The sequence below is a fragment of the Pezoporus occidentalis genome, unplaced genomic scaffold (genome assembly GCF_034315485.1).
Source record: "Pezoporus occidentalis ecotype Australia unplaced genomic scaffold, CSIRO_AGI_Poc_V1 ctg119, whole genome shotgun sequence".
NCBI classification, from domain to species: domain Eukaryota; kingdom Metazoa; phylum Chordata; class Aves; order Psittaciformes; family Psittacidae; genus Pezoporus; species Pezoporus occidentalis.
In genome coordinates this window covers 1,247,627-1,269,963 of record NW_026912983.1, presented here as the reverse complement: position 1 = coordinate 1,269,963, position 22,337 = coordinate 1,247,627, and the positions used below count along the sequence as shown (strand labels likewise).

Sequence of the window (22,337 nt, the reverse complement as noted above, 5' to 3'; positions counted from 1 at the left end):
CGAGTTACCGGTCTCTGCGGCTCGGTGTGCGCTGCCGCCACCTGCCCTGCCTCACAGCGAACAGTTCCTGCCTGGAAATGCCAGCTTTTCCCCGCATGGCACCGCCATGCCACGGCTGCCAGGAGGCTGGAAGCACGGGGAGCACGGGTCCAGCAGTGCAGGGCAACCTTTTCCAACTAGGTTGGAAAAGACCTTTAACATCATCAAGTCCAAATTAAACCGCTGCCAACACTGGGCTTGCAGTAGCTTTCCTCCACATCGCCTCTATGGAGACGCTGTGAGCCCGCAGGAAAACCGCCGCTTCCAGGCGCGCTGCCCATCCCGCCGCCCCTCGCTGGGCCCCGCACGTCCCGGCGCTCCCCGCGGCCAGTCCCGTCGCGCCTCGCGGCCGGGGTGTTGCGGGTGAGGCCATGGCGGGGCCGCTGAAGCGGTGCCTGGTGCTGCGGAGGGACGGGCGGCAGCAGCACGGCGTGGCCGCCTCCTGCCTGCGGGAGCTGCGCGACAAGGGTGAGCGGGAACCCCCGCCGGGAAACCCGGTGCGAGGTGGCAGAACGGGCTGCGGGTGGCGGTGCCGCTGGGGGGGGTGTGTGTGTGAAGGGAGATGGGGGGAAGCGCCGGGAAGCGCACCCGCCGAGGTTTGCATCGGGAATATGGGTTTATGGAGAGCAAAGTCGTGTGTATGCGCTGGTGTGTAGCACCATATGGAGACGGGTCCTGTATTACCAGGAGCTGCTTGTGTTCTGACAGGTGTAACAAAACAGCAACACATAGATCAGAATGTATGTATATATATATATCTATATATATTAGAATATATATCAGAATATATGTCAGAATTTTATACTTAATCAGAATTACAGAATCACAGAGTGGTTACATGGAAGGGACCTTAAAACTCACCCAGTTCCAACCCCTGCCATAGGCAGGGACACCTTCCACTAGACCAGGTTGTTCCAAGCCCCATCCAACCTGGCCTTGAACACTACCACAGCTTCATATTTAATATTCACTATAAGGATTTTCTGTGTCTTGCAGCTAGTGGCATTCTGGCTATTGACAAGGACAGGGAGCCCATCACCTTAGTACTGGCAGAAGATGGCACCATTGTGGATGATGAAGATTACTTTTTGTGTTTGCCACCTGATACCAAGTTTGTGGCACTGGCCAAGAATGAAAAATGGTCCAGCAGAAGCTCAGGTATTCTGTGGCTGAGGGAGCATGGAAGGGGAGGGGGACTGGAGTACACCTGGTGAAATGAAGCTGTCTCAGGTGGATCAGGAATGACCCATGAAGCTGATGGCTCTTGTGTCAGACAGTGGAACAACCTGGCTCTCTGAGTCTACGGATGAAGTGGACAGTGCCGCAGAGAAGTGGAAGCAGCTAGCTAGGCAACTGAAGGATGACCTGTCCAATATCATCTTGATGTCTGAAGAAGACCTCCAGGTACAGTGGGAAAATCTCTCATTCCTGTCCTTTATCTGTTTATCTCAGTAGCTGGCAGAGAACAGAATAAGCAGCAAGATATCAAGCTAGATTCAGCTGCTGTTGTTTGGCTGTGGTGCTAGGGTCAAATTTCTCCTCAAGGGGAAGCACACACCAGTGTCTGAGAAGGACACTTTTCATCACTGGTTGTCTCCCACAGCATCTCTTTCCAGTTCTGGCACTGGGAGCTCAAAAAGTCAGGATTTGGCCAAATGGCAGCTGGCATGGGCTCCTTCCTTAAAGCCAGCTTCCCAAAAGCCAGGAGTTGCCAGAATTTCTGTTAAAAATCCACACCTTCCTTGATGCCTTCTGGCTTCTGGTAGAGACTGGTGGAGTGCTCTTACAACCTAACTAGGCTGACAAGCTTTCATAAGAAACCTTCTGAAAGATGCTGGGTTTTCTGAAGGTAAAGGCTTGCTGTCTGTTCTCTAATCAGTGTAATGGAATGAGTTAATCCCTGTAACAGGAGCACTCTCCTTGTTTTAAGGTGCTTATTGATGTACCACGTTCAGACCTGGCAGAAGAACTTGCCCAGAGTCAAACCAAAATCCAAGTGTTGCAGGACACTCTGCAGCAGGTGCTGGACAGACGAGAAGAAGAACGCCAGTCAAGACAGCTCCTGGAACTCTACCTAAAGGCCTTGAAAAATGAAGACAGTATCTTAAGCAAAGTACCAGGTAAGGAGCAATTAGGATGCTAGAGAAGGAGCTTCTCACAGATGCCTGAAATAGTTGAGTGGAATAAGACAGAGTGAAGGCCTACAATCAGTCACTTGCTTAGCAGCTATTAGTGTGGTTCAGGTAATAGCTGATATAGAATTCCCTGCCTGGGAGACAGCAGTCCTCCCCTCACTGCAGTGTTACATTCCTCATACTGCCTGAAAGTAGAATACTGGAAGAAAAGCTTAAGTCATATGTCTGTCCTTAAGTGAGAGGATGCATGTAGACAGAATGCATGTCATTAATCTTAAAGCAGTCCAGGCCACTCTTGCTGTCCTCCGTTTGTCATGGGTTATAATGATTCTGCTACTTTTCAGAATCTGAGACTGTACCAAGAAAGGAGATGGATGTGGTTGACACGAGTACCAGCAGTACCAGCACCTCAGCCAAAACAGTGCTCAGTGACCAGATCGTTACTGCTCTGAAAGAGAAACCTGCTCCAGAGCTCTGCTTGGACAGTCAAGATCTTGAGGTGGGTGAGAATGACATAACCATAGCCTGGGAAATCTCTCCCTCTGGAAAGAGAGGCAATAGGACAAGCTGTCCTTGCTTCTGAAGACTTTAATGTTAATATGTCTCAGTCTCAAAGCAGTGAGATTTAATCTCTCTTCCTCAGTAACTCTACCCCCTGCTTGGAGCTCCTCTGTAAGAGCCTGCTGATGCTATTCCAAGTCCTCTGAAAAGCCACAAAATAATTCTGGTTTTAATCTCTACCAGATCATACTCAGCCAGTGTTTCAGCTGTCTTACCAGCAAGCTGGGGTTCTTTTTTTTTGTATGCAGATGCATCTTTTATACATCCCAAACCAAAATAAAAACCTCTGTATTTTGAAAAACAATGTAAATAAACCCAGAGCCTGGAAAGGAAAGTCTAGGTAAACTTTAGTCATTTGTCAGTGTGTTCTTTCTAATGTTACGAACTTGCTACTCTTGCTTTTCCCTGCTGTAGAAACTAAGTAATTGCTTCTGTTCCTCTGTAAATCTGACTATAGCTTCAGGCTCTGGGTGTTCCTAGAATATTGAAAACCTGCTACCCTATGGGATAGATGATGAAAGCTGGGCACATCCTCAGTACCAGCTACCAGTATTAAGCAGGTGTCTGTGCTGCTATTCTGAGTGTGGGCTGAGGGGTTAGTGCTGGAGCATCAGTAGAAAAGACTGTTGGAAATCTTGTCTTGCTACAGCTGGTCTTGAAAGAAGACACACAAGCCCTGGCCTTGGCTCTGAGATGGGACAAGCAGAAAGCTGAAGCTCTGCAGCGAGCCTGTGATCAGGAGCTCTCCAAGTGTCTACAACAAGTGCAGACTTTGCATTCCCTAAGGAGCACATCAAAGGGCAAGAAAACACTACCCCTGGGAGACTGGGTTAGTTCAAAACGCAAAAAATAGACTGTGGTGCTGCTTGCAGTGTCTTGTTTTTTTGTATTAGAATCAGTACAAGCAAAGATGTGTCCTGGGAGCCATAGTCTGCTGGTCATGCTGTGGTCAGACAACTCAAATCTGGACATTGTCCTGAGGTTTAAACTCCCATGATGATTCAAATCATGTGTAACCAAAGGGATTTTGACTTTTTGCAGAAAACTGGAACAATGGGATTGCTAAACACAGCATGTAAAGGCTCAGCTTTGAATACCTGGTTGGGAGCCAGCAGCTTCCATCTGATAATGATGGATCTGGCTTTTGAAGCCCTGGGCAGTTTGCTTACTTTGTCCTCCTGCCATTTCCAGTGTAAAGGTTGGAAGACCTCTGGAGAAGATGCTTCAAGGCAGTTAATGAACAGGGCAGAAGGGTTAGCCAGCTGCTCTCTGGCTTTAAGCTCCAGCCTGGGATCAAGGAACTCGAATTTTCGTGCTCATTTCATCAGCTAAAGTCAGTTCAAAGTCTTCTAACTTCTGTGCTTTTTCTGTAAGGAGCTCCTGGCTCCTGGGTGCCGTGTGTAAGCACTAACTTGTAAAACATAGCAAAGGTGGAAATACTCGCTTTGTAAGGCTGTGGGGCAGAAGATTTGGTTTTGGTCTGCCTGTATTACTCTCCTAATCATTAGTGTAAGTATCCTGATGCTTTTGTATTAACTGGCTTATTTTAAAATTTGTTGAAGTCTCTCTAATACCATTAAAACCTTTTTACCTTACTGTTGGACTAGGTTTGATATTTCCACCAGCTGCTATGATTAAAGAAGGTGCTGATAAGTACAATATTGCCTTAATGCTAGAAGAAAGAGGAAATAAATAGAGAAGTACTCTGTATTTAACCTGTCCAAAGTGAATGCATGTTCATAGTGGTGACACTGTACCAGAGCTCTCAGCTGGCTGTTCTTTTGTGAGAATTGACGTATAAGGAAAGAAATCCAGAAAGTGAGCTAGAACTTTGGAGGAAGTTTTAGTAGATACAAGTGTTTCTAGTATCATGCAAACCCCTCTGATTTAACATAACCTTAAATGGTACCGAATACCAGCTGGTGAGTATTCCTACAGCAGGGCAGTCATGAAACCATTACATATAGACATTCCAGTGGAATTATGGCACACTAAGAGTTAGACTGCCAGGGTAACTAATAAATATTTAATGCCTTTGAGCAGGTAAGCAAAAATACTCAGGGTGACTTCAGGTGAAGCTACCCACATGGGCGTTGACTGGACTTAGTGGGGAAGCCTGCTGTCAACTTTTTGGTCAGTCTCTTTTGCTAAGGCAATGGCTTTTCACATTAAACCCTTCTGGCTTGTACCATTACAAGCTATGGCAGGGAAAAAGGTTTCCTGCTGTTTTAAATAGCTACTTATTACAAGCTTCTGTTCAAGTCTTTCTGAAATAGCATAGATGGCTGTGCATTAACAGAACTTTGGAGGCATGCTCAGTCACACTGAAAGCTAATTACACTGCCCACCCAACTGAAACAGCGTGCAGTGAGCAGCCTAGCTGCCAGCAAACTTTTTCTGTGAGTTTATGTCTCAGCTTGTGATCACCACTCTCTCCATTATGAACCAGTTTTTCAGTCTTGCTCAAAGCTGCAATGCTTTTGCTTCTTTCAAGCTCAACTTGGCAACTGAAATTCTATTCCTTAAGCTATACAAGAGGAAAGAAGCGTTTTACCTGTGGCTTTTTCACATCTACTTAAAATAACAGATAGCATAATTACTTCAATCCTGTGTGTATTAGGAGTATTCCACTCACCCATTTCCAGGCAAACACTGAGATGGAGTCACAGAGACCATGCAGATCATTCCTGTAGGAAGGCAGTGATGGTCCTTCCAGTCTAGCCTCAAGGGAAAAACAAATGGAGGGGTTTCATATCTTATGCATATTTTAGACTATCCTTGGCAAGCATACACTTGCTTGATAACGTCTGCCCAAGTAACAGCTTAAGCAGCCTTCCCATTTCATTTGGCTGTATCTGTCTGACACCTTAGGTCTTGAAATCTGCTGCTTTTCTGCTTTTGTATCAGCAGCACTTGGTAAGGCTCTGACAGTCCTGCAGAGGACAATGGAGATGATACATTTCTGACCACCACTCCAGAGCCACATTACCTTAGTAAAGTTAGAAATGTAATGCAACTTACTAAAGCACAGTCCATCAGCAGTGTCACAGATGAGAAATGACACAAAACATGTTTTAATTGTCAAGACAAGTGAGAAATATGGCAATTAACCAAAAATAAAATACATTAAGCAAAAATGGAAACAAGAAAGAAATCAAACAATTACTGGAGAAACCAAGGAGGAGCATGGAGGCCATTGCACATACCGAGATATTCTGGTCAGTGACAATGTTCTGCTTTAAAATTTAAAGCATTTTCTTTTTAATAACAGTAATTTACTTTTTTGTGAGCAGTTAAGGCATTTTGGCTGTAAGCTTTACTGAATTCTGACACTTTCCAGTTTTGGAACAACAAAAAAACCCTGCTAATTCTGTTCACCTAAAAGCCAAAACATTCATTACCATTGCTGCAAGAGGAATCTCTAGTTGGCTAACTGGTCCCTCTAGGACAGTAAGAGAAAATGACCAGACACATTACTTGAAAGGTAAGTCATGCCATGTTGTAATCTTCACTTTCAGTCACAGCTGCTTCACATTCCCCAGAAGTCCTTCCTTCCTTAACTGCATTGAACTTCTTTTTCTTCTTCTCCTTTTGCTCCATGTTATTTAACGCAAGCTCTTCACTCTTCTCGGTGATATACTTGAGCTGTGATCAGTAAACTAATCGGTTACCTACTAAGAAGTTCATTTATTCCAGAGAAATCAGAAATATTTAAGAGAAACTAACAGGGCAAAATGTCACTCCAAAGAAGACAGACTCCAAAAAAGCTGACAAACATCAATTAGTTTTAATTCTTACACAAAGGCTCAGTCTAAGCTGGACATCCTCAAATACCGAAATGCCCTAGCAAGGGTTTATAAATGTATGATACATCCATGTCTAGAACTAAGAGAGCAACAGCAGCAGTTACTCAAGAGTTGTAGTTTGCCAGGGTTTAACCTGAGTACAAAAACACTGCAAGATTCCTGTGCACCCACTTGAACGAAGAGCACACGATTGTTTAGAACACAAAATTCAGCTCCAGCTTTTCCTGTGCCTTCTCAGGGAAGTTCATGTTGTATGGTTCGAATCACATGTGGAACGAAAAACTCTCCTCACACAAATTTAAAATTAGTATTGGAAATATTCTTCATGGAAGGACTTACAGGTATGTCATAACAGATTAGTGAGTTTAAGTCAATGAACATCATACAGAGCAGCACATGAGAGAATACAATAAAGTGAATCATCCCTCTATTGATGTTATGAAACTTGGCACTTCAAGGTGTCTAAATCCTAAAGTATTTACTAAATACTAAAGGTATTCCTGACCTTAGGCTAAAAAAAGAAAGGAACACAACATTAGGAAAAAAACCCAAGTGAATTACTTCCGAGACTGACAATGTTGCAATGTGTCTGTCTATTGCACCATATACATGGAACCTAAGCAGCCCTACTGCAACCAGAACGTTGCTGCTTGAATTGCTATGAGACCTGTATTCCCCACAGTGAGGCAGCGTCATGAAGCAAAATAAGATGAAAAGTTAAAAATCATTGGATTGTGCCCATCATCGTCAATAATCCAGTGAAATTGCTTAAGCAACAGTTGCTTCATTGTCTGTAGCCTTCATTCAAGTGCTCTTAGGAACTAGACAATCAATTTTAAGAGTAGTGCAAGACAAAATACAGTGAAGCTCACCAAGCAACTGCTCCTCCTAGCCAAAAGCTTCACATCTTCTGTAGTGACTGTGCTTCGTTTTGCGTGCCTGCATGAAATTAAAAACACCCCTTAACGTGTTTGCCCACAGTGGTTGTAAGAGGCCTTACAGCATCTAATTCAACACTAACTAAAAGGGCTTGATAGGGACCCAGTAAACCAAACATGCCTGTCTTTTCCAACTCTAACATGCAAAAACCTGTTTTACACATTTGTATGTGCACACCTAAATTCCCACACTTCCTGTGTAAAAAACATGGAACTCAGCAACCACAACTTCAAGCAACACTGGTCTATTCCCTCTTACCTTGCCAGTATATCACTGTGTTGACTCCTTAAGGTATTCCCTTATCTCCCTGGATGAACCAGATGAAACACACTGGCATGCCAGTAAGCATCTGTCACTCCCAAACCATCCAATACCGCTATGTATCGATGCATTTGACAATTAGATACAGGCAGCAGTCAAGATCAGGAAGAACCTACAAGGCAATTACCTATTTCCTAACTTCACAGCCACTACTTGCCAGCCGACAGAACCCCTTAAAACTTGAATTCCAAAATGTGTTTTACAGGTTATCCAGTAATTGGAGCTGAACACTGAAAGCCTTTCCAGCAACCAAGTGTTCCAGTACCTACCTTGCAAACACTTCAAGGTCTTTTGCAAAGATCTCTGGAGAAACAAAGACACCACATATTTTAAAAGGCTAACTCTGAGCAGGAAGAGAGAAATAACAGGGTTCTAGCTGTTACAAAGGCGTTAACTACAAATTACCCAAGTTAGTAATGCAAAGTGACCATAACTTGTTATTACACACCACTCTTGCAGAGGCAGGGGGCCCACACACTACTTCCACACCCATTTAAATGCTTTTTCCAGGTCTGAAAAACAGTCACTTCTCATACTTTTAAAGATTCAATGCAAGAAACAGTGGCCCAGCAATGCCGAGCTCCAGCGCTATGTTTTTAAAGCATTATTTCTCCCGTAATTGCTCTTAAACAGATAGCTAATGTGCAAACTGCGGTACCACACTGCCTGAAGGTGATCTCCGAGATAGCTGCAATGGTTTGTTTGCTGAATTGCACGGCTTTATCTTCTCCAACCTCCTGACACAGGCAGCCAACGGTGTAGTGAACCGCAGCCTTCAGCCTCTGAAAGGACGCAAGCACAGGTCAGTTCTCTGCAGGCTGAGACACTGCCTCCTGTGGCAATCACTAAAACTTATCAAAAGGACGCAAAAAGAAGCTGCCAGAGGGGAGATGAGATGTGCTCTTAGGCAGAAGCTCTTCCCTGTGAGGGTGCTGAGGCGCTGGCACAGGGTGCCCAGAGAAGCTGTGGCTGCCCCATCCCTGGCAGTGTTCAAGGCCAGGTTGGACACAGGGGCTTGGAGCAAGCTGCTCTAGTGGAAGGTGTCCCTGCCCATGGCAGGAGTTGGAGCTGGAGGAGCTTTAAGGTCCCTTCAACCCAAACCCTTCTAGGAGTCTACGATAAGCGACCATTCGCAGACCCCAACGCACCCCAGAACACCACGTTTACCGTTCAATGGCCCACTCCTCCTCCCATCCCCCGGGCTCCATCTTGTCCCGGCCGGACCCTTCCCTGCCGGCGCTGGAGCCAGCCCAGCACGGCAGGAGCGGGGCCGGGGCCGGGGTTCCAACCCCCCCCGTACCTGGGCGTGCAGGAGCCGCTCCTCGCCGCCCGCCGCCTCCATGGCACCGCCCGCAGCGGCCCGGCTGCGCTTCCCGCCCGGAGCGGCGGGGCGGGGCTGTGCCTCCATGTCATGGCGGGCGGGCTGAGGGAAAGGGGCCGCGCTGAGGGAGGCGCTCAGCGGCTGCTCGCGTCCTTGCCGTTACCGGTATCACCACACGCATTCGATAGAGCTCCTACATCTTACAACGCAACCTGCAGAACAGATGCTTTGAAGTAACCTTTAGCTAATTATAGAGGTATTCAGGCAGTAAGTAGGTGGTTTAGGAATAAATGGAGCAAAAAATATAAGAATCAGTGCACGGCACAAAGTTTAACACTTCAGAGGTTATGAGGGAAAATAAAAAGCGCAGGGGGGTGTTTTTAAACTGAAATAAGGTAGATTTAGCTTAGAAATTCGGCACCCAGGTGAATTTTCCTACCTGAAGATGGGGGCGGCCTTGCAGGAAGGGGATATAAAACACAGGCAGTTTTGCAGGGTTATCTTCAACTGCCCCATGGGAAGAGGAGGAAAAGCAGCAGGGAGATTAGGGAAAACAGCTACGGCAACAGGTTATGCCAGAGCCTAGAACTGGGAACCAGAGCTGGGAGGGAGACTGACTTGGTGACAGGAATACCCTGACCTGCATTCAAGTGTCTCCATGACCCACCCCACTCCATACCAGGGAACAAACAGAGGTCCTGGTGTGAAAGACTGCATGCAGGTGAGCGCCCAGGAATTCATCCTTAATAGCAACCAAACCAGGCCTTTACCTCCCTGGCATCGTGTGCAGTGTCACTGTGCTGTCTGCCTGTCTCCACTTTATCAGCTACGGGAACACAGTCATCTCTATCTTGATCCCTATGAGTTTATGCACTATAATGCAATAAAAATATTATCGTTATAAAGTGTATGCTATTAAATACTGCATAAAGACATTTTAGCCAGTTTTGGCCAGCAGCACTGGAAATACAACACGTCAATGCATTTATAAGCTAATTTATTTAGCTTTCTTATGTTATATATATAGATATATATATGAAATATACCCACAAGTTATTACAAAAGTGTCTAAACACAAATTCTAGCACAGTACAGTAAAAAGTGATATTCTAGGAGGAACATCTGAGATCTACAGTATCTTGGCTTCAAGAGGGATGATTTCTATTACACATTGTAGGCAGAAGAGGACACACTTCCTCCATGGCCTGTCCAGTTAGTATGGATAAATGCACCCGGCTTAGATAACAACTCGTACGTATGTGCACCAAAGTAATCACGCTGAGCCTAGAATAAGAGCACACACAAAACAGGCACATGAATATCACAGTCATATGAGTACCAGAAGTGGTACCTACTGATACTTGACTCTAGAAATACTAGAAATAAGATCTGACTCCTATATTATAGCAGCCAAACTTATTTTCTCATTATTATCAAAATCACTGCAATGAAACAGTTACTAATATCTAGTAATTATGTGTTCTGTAGAAAAACAAGTGTATTATTTCATCTAAAAACCAAGCACTTACATCCAAAGGTTCAAAGATACTTCTTTATAAAGGATTTTAATGCAAAGATATGTTACTCTTGGTTCAAAAATGGAATACTAACACATGCTGGACACTGTCATACCAGTATCTCCAGTCTCACAGTATTTTACTGCCAGGAATTCCAGGTTTAGCAGAATTATATTAGGCAATCCATACCTTTATCTTTACAATGAAGTGATTAGGACATATCACCATCATGGCCCTTAGACCAGTATTTAAGTAACAACATGATGGTATTGCAGCAGCCAAAAGACCTGCTACACTATTTCAGGTACCTACCTGAATGAGGTTAGCTGGTAATATTTCATGCCTGTATCCATCATAAAAAGAAAGTGCTGTGGTGAAGCAGGGCATAGGGATGCCAATCTGTACTCCAGTACTGATCACACGTCGCCAGGAGTCCTGGAAGAGAGGAAAAGGGCCGGGGGCAGAAGCTAATAAGTGCTTGCTCAGAGGTATGTGCAGGCTATGAACTATTCTAGTATCACAGCATTTGCTGTTTCACATTATACAAAATCTAATGACTGAGTCTGAACAAATTCCCAATTTTACATAAAAAAGGCTGATCCAAAATAGCAGCAAGAAAGAAAGAGTTAACAGTAAGGACAATAAGGTGCAGACATACACTCCATGTGCAATCAAACCACATCCTCAAGCATGAATGCTGTTGTTTCACATAAATATGGTCAGTGCATCCCAAAAACATGAACACAGTGAGGAACACATTGAGCAAACTCTGAGGCACTTTCAGAACCTCTCATCAAGCACAGCAGAAAGCCTTCCCCAAAGGCATAAGATGTCAGAACAATATTCCAACAGACACGTGGATAATCCTCATTTAACTGTACATCTGATTTAACAACCTGCACAGAATATTCAGTTTTAGTTAAAAGAATTATGACTGATAATGTATGACTTCTTTGTTGGGCAGATAATCTGGTTTTAGTTCTTCGGATGGAGTCTTTTGGACTCCATCCAAATCAGGACACTGTTTGGACAGACCTAGGTCTAGTGAACAGTGGGTCTGGAACACTGTTACTTTGGTGCTGCTGCAAACAATGGTGATAGAGCAGAGCTTTATACTCTGGCAAAACTGACATCTAAGCGCATGGCAGGCACCCAAGACAGGGCAGCGATGAGAATGTTCACACAGGCTAGACATTTTTCCTCACTGTGGTTCTTTGGAATTGCTACATTTCTGCCCAAGGCTTTTCTGTAACAGTAAAATGGAAACCTCGATTCTCTTAATAGTAGCCTGGCTAGTATGAAAGAGAACCATGACACAACAAGGACTCTGTGTTCATTTACCCCCGGGATTACCTTTAGGTTGACAGTATGAATACACTCCAGTGCTCCAGTGATGAACCCTCCCCTTCTTTTTCCCATTCATTTATAACTAACATTCTCCAACTGTCTGAAGAAACCAAGGAAGGAGGCCTTGGTAGGCATTTTTTCAAGGACAGGTCACTAATCCTCACATATGATAACATTCTAATCTGGATCTCAGTACAGCCTGCCTCCTCACTGTAACCTCCTTGATCCATTTCAACCAGCTCCAATTTTTTCCTGTCCTGATCCTCCAAGACCGGTAATTTCTACTGAACAAGGGTACCTTGAAGCCATAGATGAAGAATTCCTACACCCATACATTATGTGCATACAAATATACCATCCCAAAGAGTTTAAGGATTGTTTAGAGATCTTTTGGATTAAGGATGCAACATAAATAGGTTTCAAGGGTGTTCTCTACCTTTTCATTTTTCAGTCTAAATATACTTGTGAAGGTAACTCCTGGGAAAGCAGCTGAGGAAGTAGGAACTCACCTGACAGTTTTCAACAGCTGTCTTAAAGAAATTATCCAACAGCAAATTCTGGAGCTCAGGGTTTCGATCAAAAGCATCTTTGATTTTTCCCAGGAACACACTAGGCAGAACACAAGTAAACCAGGAATAAAATTTCACCGCTTCTACCAAAGGCCCAGAATCCAAAACTTACAGTGTCAAAATGTGACTCAGCCAGATTCAGATTCCAAACACGGACAAAGATGCAAACAAAAGACTGAAGAAAATCTGTAGTAGTACAAAAAGCCAACCAAAAATTGGCTTTACCTGGTAACCTTCAGTGCCATCTAAACACAGCCTCTCAGTATCTTATCAACAGATTAACTCCATGGGTTTTCCCAGAAAACCTTTAGGTTTGTAGTTTATGAGATGCTAGACTGAAATTGCCTGCTCTCCTCCCCTCAGCAACTACATCACCGTCTCATCTTAATTACCTTCTGATGATGCAGCCTCCCCTCCACATCAGTGCAATGCCACCATAATTCAGCGTCCAGCCAAATTCTTTGGCTGCTTGTCTCAGCAGCATGAAGCCTTGAGCATATGAGATAATCTTGGAAGCATACAGGGCCTAAAAAACATAAAGAAATAAATCACATTCCAAGTGAAGTTCCACAAGGCAGAATGAGAAACTTCACAGCCTGCATGTTCTGTTAGTCCACATCTCATCAGGAGTGTGGCTACATCCCAGCTGAGAACCAAAATATCCTTTCTAATTGTTGGAGAGTTTGCTCTCAACAGAGACATGTCAAAAGCCATCATCCCCATTACAAAGATGAGAGTCTTGAGGGGCAAAAAAGTAAACTCTGCACCACAGGTAGTTGTTACTGCCTACTGTGGCTTAGGCTTGAATTCCTTCAGGACTATTCTTGGACAGGAAAGGAATTGGTCACTTTAAGCTTTGTGGACATTACTAGACCATGCACCATGGGCCAGCTGAAAGCAGGAACCAACTGTCATGAAATGTGAACATAAGAGCTCCCACCAGGGCTTACAGCACCCCAAAATCTGCTTTCATATGCAGCTGTAATACACACTCTGGCAAGCACAATGCCTCACCTTGCGTATGTCCTCCAGAAAGGCCTCCTTGTTCCCACTGAACTGCTTTGTTTTAGGCCCATGCAGCAGCTTACTGGCCTGTACTCTCTCATCCTTGAGGGACGACAGGCACCGTGCAAACACAGCTTCACCTTAAGAAGGGGAGAAAAGGGGAGAAAATTCAGCATCACTGTTAAGGTCTGAGCTGCTTGTTCTCAAACACACAGTGAGAGGCACCACTGAACAATGAGCCACATACACAGTGAAGCAGTCACATGGGAAGAGGTGCACACTGAATTATTTCAATAGCATGTCTGAGGGACCAAACTGTCACTCAGCAAAACCCCTGGGTATACATTCACTGATACAGCTTTCAAATGATAAAGAACAAAAATCACAAGTTATCCACATGAAAAATTATCTTCAGGAATCTCCATCAGCTCTTGATATTTTAAGACTTTACTTTAAGATCTCTTCCTATCTATAAAAGACAGTTATGCTGCAGTCTAGCGACAGGCAAGGCTGAAGACTTCACCAAGTATTGTATTGTTTGAAGATAAAAAGTTGTTGCATAAATGGCAATTCACGTTAACTAGATCAGCTTTGAAATGCACACAAAATAAAAGCTATTAAAACCAAGAATAAGTCAGCTGGTTAACTTACAAGAGGAAATAAGTTTTACTAATCTGGTAGGCCCACACCACTGGTATTCAGAAGCCCGTAAGAAAGTTTTATAACATCACTAAGTAGGTTACTAAATGTCATTTATCAGGGCTAAAGACTTAGCCAAGCAGTACCTTCAGCTCCTAAACAGAAAGCCTGAATGCCAATCTCTTGATCTGGCTCAGTCAATCCCTAATCATGCTGGTTTAAGTGGTATTTATTTGTGATTGAAGATGGTACTGTTAAATGGGGGGCTGTGGGGGTGTGTGTAGGAGGGGTTGTGTGTGGAAATTTCCTTTCCAGCTTCTGATAGAAGGAAAACAATCAAGGTTATTGTAGTCTTCACAGGGAACTTTTCTTCCACCTTTAAGTGAGTTAAGAATTACAAAACCCAAACAAACAGAAAACCAAACCCCACCAAACAAAAACCAACCCACAGAAAAACTAAATAAACAGACAAGCAAATAATGCTTCCACCAGATTCTGGACGCTCCCTGCAGTAGGATAAATAGGTTGTATGAAAATCAGACCTGCCTCTTCTCCATTTCTGCATAAACTTCCTTCTACGCTGGCGAGAAGTAGGGGGCGGGGGGGGGGGGGGGAACCAGGAAAAAGCAGGAGCAGCATGACTCTGCTTTTACCAGAAGCCTGCAAATCATGAGTGTGCAGTCAGACCAGACAGCAGCTGCCCTAAGAGCAGCCATGTTTGCACAAGGGCTATTGCACGTCTGTTCCTATCAACTCATCGTTACCCAACAGAGCTCCGCTGGTGCTGCAGAGCACTGAGGAGGGAGTGTCTCCTCCACCCTTAGCCTGCACAAAAAACCCAAAGGGAAGAACATTCAGAGCACAGGTCAGAAACACTGTTTCAAGCCTAGAACTGAAATATTATAGCTGTAGTAAAATAGTAAAGCCATTTACAAAATGTGCTGTATAAAAATATGCTGTTGGAACACAGGCACATTTCTCTGATACTTATTACTGCAGTTACTCTCTCGTAGCCTGCTGAATATAGGTTTTCTGCAACTATATTTGTATTTTGTATTTTTGTAATGCAAAAGGACTTGACCAGCTAAGGCAAAGGAAAAAGAGGTAGTGAAAGAGTGAAAAGTAAAGCCAATCTGAGAGCAAAGAACCTGTCAAGTCATCTTATTTACTCAACAGGAAAGACTACACTGGACCTGTGGCAAGAAAGCACTCTAAATGTGTTGCAGATGTATTACTACTGCTGTGTCACAATCCCATTCAGAGGCCATAAAGTTTAGTTCACACAACTGTTAGATACGTGCATGAGCAGGTAAGTTCTCACACTTTAGGGATATAATTCAAAGCCATTACAAAATACATTTCCATCATTAGCTTGGCTTTGGATCAAAAGCTTTATTTGCCACAAAACAAAAAACCAGCAGCACTCCAAGCGTATAAAGAAACACCACAATCAACTGCTGTGGTGGAAAAACTGCCACTCTCCTCAAATAATTAGTCTATGCTTCAAAACCATACTGCAGCCCTGCCCTCGTGTTCCTGTTTAGTCACACTAATGCTGGGTTAGCCAAGTTGTACTGAAACATAGAAACAGAAGACTTATGTAGACAGTTGAAAAACGATCCTTATGCCTTTAAGAAACATCTAAGTACTTATTAAGCAGTGGCCAAGCAATGGGGTTTTGAGGCTGTCCTGCCTTTTTTCTTAATTTTTAACATTTCCAAGGCTCTGATGGGCTTTGGAGTAGCAGATGAGGTGGAGGATTATTGAGAGGGACTCATTGATTAATGCCATCAATCTACCACGACACTTCAAGCACAACACATCACCAAGTCATGGTCAGTACTGTGAAGATACTATGGACAAAGGCATGGTAACAGTGGCACTGACATTTGAGGGTAACAAGGTAAAAAAGCCCAGCAAAAAAAGCCAGTAACAGGTCTCAAGGGCAGCAAGACTGCAACTGCTACAGGGAGAAGAGCTGCTTCTGTGCACCAAGCCCTAGCATGGGCTCGTTTCTGAGGTTACCTATCACCATGCTCGTAACATGCAGGTAGGAAAGACAAGGGCAGATCAAGGAACCGGTTACCTATGAGTGTGACAGGGACTCCGTACTCCAGGGCAGAAATTGCTGTCCACTTCCCTGTCCCTTTTTGGCCAGCACTGTCCTTGATCTTTGGGAGGAGGTACTTGCCATCACTGTCTTTGAATTTGAGAATATTGGCAGTGATTTCAATCAGGAAAGAGTCCAGCTCTGTCTTATTCCATTCCTGAAATACCTGGAAGCGGAGGAAAAGTGCAGAAGACATGTCAGAAAAACAGACTTCATGTATATACAGCAGGTTTACCCATGCCCAGCTGCCTCCCTCAACAGCAGGCAGCCACCATGGCTCAAGATGCAAGACACTACAAACTACAGCTCACCGTGGACATCTCATCATGCTCCATGCCCAGCACATCTTTCATCAGGTGATAGGCCTCGCAGATCAGCTGCATGTCTCCATATTCAATCCCATTGTGCACCATCTTCACAAAGTGTCCAGCACCCTCATCTCCAACCTGTCAGGAAACATCAAATATGCCATCAGCAACAGCGCTGTCGCCACGTGCAGCATTTCATACCTGCCTCTGGCTTCCATCTGCCTGAAGGAAGGAAGGAAGGAAACCCAGCACTAACTGAAAACACCGAGTCACAGATCCATCTAGCTCCCCCAGCACGTCTTTCCATTGTATGGGCTAAATTATCAGAGATGGTAGATCTGAGTTGAACACAGTCAGCCAGAAAATCAACCCACTGATGTTTCTGGTTTTATTAAGAACAAACACATGTACATTTCAACAACCTAAGCATGGATCTAACCACAAGTTAAGGACAGTATCAAATAAATATTTACCCAGTCACAACAAGGCTCCCCAGATCCCACTTTAGCAGCAATGCTTTGAAATATGGTCTTGATGTGGGGCCTGTGGGGAGAAATAATATGCCTCAGCACATAGGCAGAGGACACAAACACCAAAAGAAGTGTAAAACAATCCATTGGTATGATACAGCTTTCTGTAACCTGCCAACAGGCAGCCTGGGGTGAGGGTGTGCTGGTAGGCTGATACCCACCACACAGCAACGTCAAATAAAAGGTATCCCTTTCTGTTCTATAGCCACAAGAAAAATCCAGGGTGACCTGGAGGAAAGGAGGGAAGAAACTCCATGAATGCAAGTCAGGATATAGCTCTTTGCATTACTGCAGGAATTAGGAGCTTTTGGCATGGACAAGCTCCCAGGAGTAGTAAACTGCCTACCCAACAGGACAGCAATAGAATGCCAAGCTGGAAGCAACCTAAAGCGACCACTGGGAAAGGAGCCTGGGTGGCACATAGGTGCTGGGGAACGGTTAGGGGGGCAATATTCAGGTAAGGGTGGCAAAGAGAAGCTGTCTTTACTGAGCTGTCACGTCAAAGAGATGATCACACAGTAGATCACTGTTATGTTGTCTCTGGATTTGTGCCATCAAATTTGAACAGGCTGATACTGGTATGAAATGCTAACGCAAACGGACAGGGACTTAAGAGATTCTACAGCTCAGGTAAAGCCTGGGCATGCCTTTTCATTCCACATTTACAGAGAGAATGGGCAGCCAGGGATAAACCCTAATATGAACATTGATGTACGGTCCTTTACAGTCCCATGAGTACAAAACAGCATGGCAGCATGGCAGAAACTTGCTAAAAAATAAAGCATTCAATAGTACAAACACGTTCTGAAGCTTCCTTTGATGTGTGTGACTGCAGGGGTGTTTGCTGCTGCCTGTTTCATTGTTAACAGCTTTCCAAGTCCATAGGGGACCAAAAGGAAAATCACAATCAAGAAATAGTACTTGTTTAAAATGTAAGCACACATTTCTCCCTCCAGATTTATGTAGGTATTACTTGTGCCTGTGGATTGCTGGAAGAAAAACCTGCCTTTGTTCTGCCTGCCATGAAAGCTCAGCAGGGCCCCATGACTCCAGCTAGGTTGAGAAATCTTGAGCCTTGAGGAAGTGAGATGGCAACATATCTTGTTCTCTCCACACCCACACCCTCCTCCCTCCCTCAGCTCTCAATGTGAATAGAAGACAACTGTTGCAGACCACTCTGAAGAGAATATACCAGCTCATGCTTACCAGGCTTCTTTGGCTCCTCCTGGCATGAGTGAAGGACCGTATCTGGCACCCTCCTCTCCACCACTAACACCACTTCCGACAAACAGGATGCCCTTTGCCTGTAGTTCCCTACAACGTCTCTGGAACAAAGAGCAGAGCAGCATTATTTAATTTCTTTCAGTACTTTACTAACCCTTACAAAGGAGGGTTAGTAATTCAGACCTAAAATCAGGCTTTCAATTCTGCTTTGGACACGCTAGAAGACAACCTCAGAGAAAGCTTGCACACACACCAAAGTGAGCATTAGGAAACTTCCTGTTGCTTTGATACGGATCCTTGCAAAAGAGGCATGCTGAGAAAAAGAAGTCCTTATAAGCACCAGACAGAAAAGAGCAGTACTGGGGCTGAAAAGGGCTCAGAATTCACTGTCAGGTAATGCTTCTGTGGGGGAGGCAGATTAGGCTCAAGGTGGAGTTGTTGAGTTCATTACAGAGCAAAGGTGCAAGCGTGGACAACTTTTAAGGAAACTAATTCCCTGAGTGGGAGAGAAGCACAGGCTGAGATCCCTAAGAGGAGCTGCAAGCCCCCGGAGTGTTAATCCTCATTTACTGCCTGGTTTTGACTCTGGCTTGGCCAGCTCACTTATGCAAGAGCAGGATGCCAAGGCAGAAAGACTAATAGCAGCCCCCCTTCTAAAATTCACAAGTACCGATTTGAATGCAGTATTTTCATGTAAGCATCCCAGATACGCAACATAACTTCTTGTAGTTACAGCCAGATCACAAGCAGGCCTTTGTTTTAGGTTTTTTTTAAATGAAAAACAGAGAATCACTCTGCTGTTTCCATTACCAAGACAGCCAAACCAGCAGTTCTGTCTCACTGGATTGTCCCATGGCCATGTAGGATGGAGATAAAACAACAAATCTAGAACTGTCCTTTTCAAATCTTCCTGAAAACTCTTTAACATTATAAGAGGAAATTTTCTAATGGCCTTCACTCCTTAAAGGATGACAATAAAAACATTATTGGTGATGTGGGCAACTCCATAAAAGTATACTTATAGAACGGTTCTTAACTACTGCAAGAACTGCAGCTTAATAAGCTGCATAGTTCGGTTTTGCAGAGGTAACTCAGTCTGGCCTTCCCTGAGCAGAGGGGAGATGACATCTTATTGCCTGACCATTCTGACGATCAGAGCAGAAAGAATCACGTGTATTTTATTCATCTACTACAGGCAGAAAGCACACTTACCGTGGTATCTCTATACTCAGAGTTCCCACCATCAATTATGATGTCTCCAGTCTCCAGCAACGGCACCTGTCAAAGGGAAATCAGCATTTTGTTTTTCTCCACGATTTCAAACCCTCTTTAATGATGATGTTTCCAGAGGAAACATCTCCAAAAGACAGCAAGAAGTCACAAGTAGAAGTAATGCCCGCCTCACCAATTTATTGATGAAGTCATCCACTGCAGTTCCAGCCTTCACCAGCAAGATAATGCGACGGGGCTTCTTTAGCTTGGAGACCATCTCTTCCAGACTGTGTGCACCGATCACTTTGGTACCTTTGGCTTCATTGGCCAGAAAGTCATCCACTTTGGAAACTGTCCTATTAAAAGCACAGACCTGGGGGAGCAAGAAGACAAGTTAAAGCTGCCAACAGAACAGTTCCTTTAGCTCAGGCTTCAAAAGCAAGGTTCAACATCATGTACTCTCCCACTTCTACCTTCCCTAAAGACACAGAGCAGAGGGATGAAGCTGCAGCGTGTCTGCCAGTGCCTTGGGAAGTTACAAGTAATGGCCAAGCCCAAAGCAAACTTCAGGACAAAACCATACATAACTAACACAACGGGTGGCCAGTGGAATACAGGCCTGCACTGCCCTTTCTCCCTGGAAACAGGACAAAGGACAGCCTAGGCTATAGCTAAGAGGAGGAAACAACACACAAGGAACAAAATGCTCAGTTCCAGCCCCAAGTCTGCCTTTCTCAACAATGGTTTCCTTTGCTTACCACGAAGCCATGGTCGTTCATGTTCAATATCAGGTTTTGACCCATCACGGCCAGTCCAATCAAAGCAATGTCAGCTCTGGAATGTGGAAGACGAAAAGAGCCAGGTAAGTGTCATTAGCAGTGATATACAGTCTCATTAGCACTAGGAGATACCGTCAGGCTGCAGCACACACTGTGAATTGACTCTAGGTTATTACAGCAAGAGCTCTTGTGGCTCCCAGTCAGCCCAGCAGGCAGACGCCAACATGTACCTGCTTCAGCTCTTCCTAAACACCGAGACACCGAGAGAAACCAACCACAGCACTGCAGCAGAGTGAAGTGAGCGGCTGTAACGCGTCACTGCTGCACGCAGCTCTACACTCCACACTAGAACACCGTGTCTGGACACCACGGACATCTGCTTTCGGATTCAAGGGAGGGGGGGGAGCAAAGAAAGAGGGAAACGGGACATCCTGCTAGGGGCTGCCCCATTCAGCTTGCAAGGGACAGCGAAACCCAACCCGTCCCCTCCTGTTCCCCGGGTCAGGACCGTGTTTCCTGCCCCGCAGGCACCGCTTCACACCCGACCGCTCCCGGGTTCTCCCAGGAAACCTCCCGGCCCATTCTCCTCAGCGCCCCTCAGCCCGCCCCGCCGCCCACCCTCCTCCTCCTTCCGAGACACGGAACCGGCCCGGGGCGGGCAGCGGGGACCCCTCAAGGCCGCCCCTCGGCTCCCCCCGCCCGCACTCACTGGGCCATGGCGGCGGCGGCGGCGGCTCCCGGGGCTCGGCCTGAGGCGGGACGGAGCCCGGCGGGCCCTCAGCCGCGTGGGCGGGGCGGGCTGCAGCGGCGCGCGCCCATTGGCTCTTCCGGAGAGCCCCGCCCCCCAACCATGGGCCGATGGGGCGGTGGCCCCGCCCTCTTAAAGGGGCAGCGTGCGGGCGGGGTGGTGGCGGGAGCGGCGCGGACCGCGGCTCCGCGCGTTCGGGCTCGGCCGTGCTGGGGTCACAGAGCTCCATTGCCGGGGTGCCGCGGTCGGAGCGCGGTCCCAGCTCTCCATCCGTCCTTGTGTGACCTAGAATTGGGGCAACAGGAAAGAAACCTGCCCCTGTCAGCAGGGCGGGAGACTGAAATTGGGTTTGAGAGAAGAAAGGATCATGGCAGGGTTTGGGTTGGAAGGGAACGTAAAACTCATCCGGTTCCAACTCCATGGCACCGTCAGGGACACCTTCCACTAGAGCCGGTTGCTCCAAGCCCCATCCAACCTGGCCTTGAGCACTGCTGGGGTCAGATGCACCACCAAGGCAAATCCACACTTTAAGCATCTTTACTTTCTATTAAAGGTATATTCTGAACATAAAGACTGGCAGTAAAGGTTTGGATTCACCTTATTTTTGGGCACTTAGAGTAAATTGTAGAATCCCAGGTTGGAAGGGACCTCAAAGATCACCTGGTCCAACCCTTTCAGCAAGGATGACCTAAGCTATATGTCTCAGCACCCTGTCCAGCTGAATCTTAAATATCCAATGTTGGGGAATCCACCATTTGTGGGTGAGAATGAACCCCAATGCAGTAGAATAGGCAGTGGCTTCCCTGACGTATCAAGCAAGCTTTCAGAAGAGCAACCAGAAAAGTTAACAGTTACTCACATGCTGAATTGGGAAAGAAATAAGGAATCAACAACAGCAGCAAGAAGCCAGCAGCTTTGTGACAGCTTTTCAGATAAAGAACAGATCCAGCCAGCAGCCCAGTATCAGCATTTTGCCATCAAGGAGCTGTTCTGCAGTTATGAGAGGTGTTTGACATCAGGCAGTGGCCCCTTCTTTGGGCCCTTCAATGCTCTGGGAATGCCCTGTGCAGCTTCCTCACCATGACTTTTAAAAGTGAAGGAATTTTCCACTTGCAGACCAAGACACAGGTGATTCCTGAGGATTCCCTGACACACCTCTGTCCACAGAGCTGGTGCCTTAGACTCTGCTGTTACATTTTGGTGGTTTCATTTCATCCTCCTGTCATC

At 45.5% G+C, this 22,337-nt stretch overlaps 3 protein-coding genes across 3 annotated transcripts; 1 reads left to right on the top strand and 2 right to left on the bottom strand.

Moving 5' to 3' along the window:
* Positions 1 to 18: 18 nt before the first annotated feature.
* On the top strand, positions 19 to 4,330 carry DFFA (DNA fragmentation factor subunit alpha). The gene is made up of 6 exons (XM_062604578.1): positions 19 to 507; positions 1,036 to 1,197; positions 1,313 to 1,443; positions 1,970 to 2,159; positions 2,519 to 2,673; positions 3,385 to 4,330. The coding sequence occupies exons 1-6, from the start codon at positions 411 to 413 to the stop codon at positions 3,586 to 3,588; spliced, it is 939 nt and encodes a 312-aa protein (XP_062460562.1). The 5' UTR covers positions 19 to 410; the 3' UTR covers positions 3,589 to 4,330.
* A 1,456-nt stretch (positions 4,331 to 5,786) lies between these two features.
* On the bottom strand, positions 5,787 to 9,219 carry CENPS (centromere protein S). The gene is made up of 5 exons (XM_062604631.1): positions 9,102 to 9,219; positions 8,460 to 8,583; positions 8,071 to 8,104; positions 7,414 to 7,480; positions 5,787 to 6,380 (listed from the first exon to the last, which is right to left on the bottom strand). Exons 1-5 carry the CDS (start codon positions 9,207 to 9,209, stop codon positions 6,225 to 6,227), a joined length of 489 nt encoding a protein of 162 aa, XP_062460615.1. The 5' UTR covers positions 9,210 to 9,219; the 3' UTR covers positions 5,787 to 6,224.
* An 883-nt stretch (positions 9,220 to 10,102) lies between these two features.
* On the bottom strand, positions 10,103 to 21,198 carry PGD (phosphogluconate dehydrogenase). Its single transcript, XM_062604547.1, has 13 exons — positions 21,072 to 21,198; positions 20,342 to 20,417; positions 19,777 to 19,956; positions 19,584 to 19,649; positions 18,354 to 18,472; positions 17,091 to 17,160; positions 16,621 to 16,755; positions 16,286 to 16,475; positions 13,570 to 13,700; positions 12,948 to 13,081; positions 12,496 to 12,595; positions 10,952 to 11,074; positions 10,103 to 10,406 (listed from the first exon to the last, which is right to left on the bottom strand). Exons 1-13 carry the CDS (start codon positions 21,077 to 21,079, stop codon positions 10,287 to 10,289), a joined length of 1,452 nt encoding a protein of 483 aa, XP_062460531.1. The 5' UTR covers positions 21,080 to 21,198; the 3' UTR covers positions 10,103 to 10,286.
* Between the last annotated feature and the right edge of the window lie 1,139 nt (positions 21,199 to 22,337).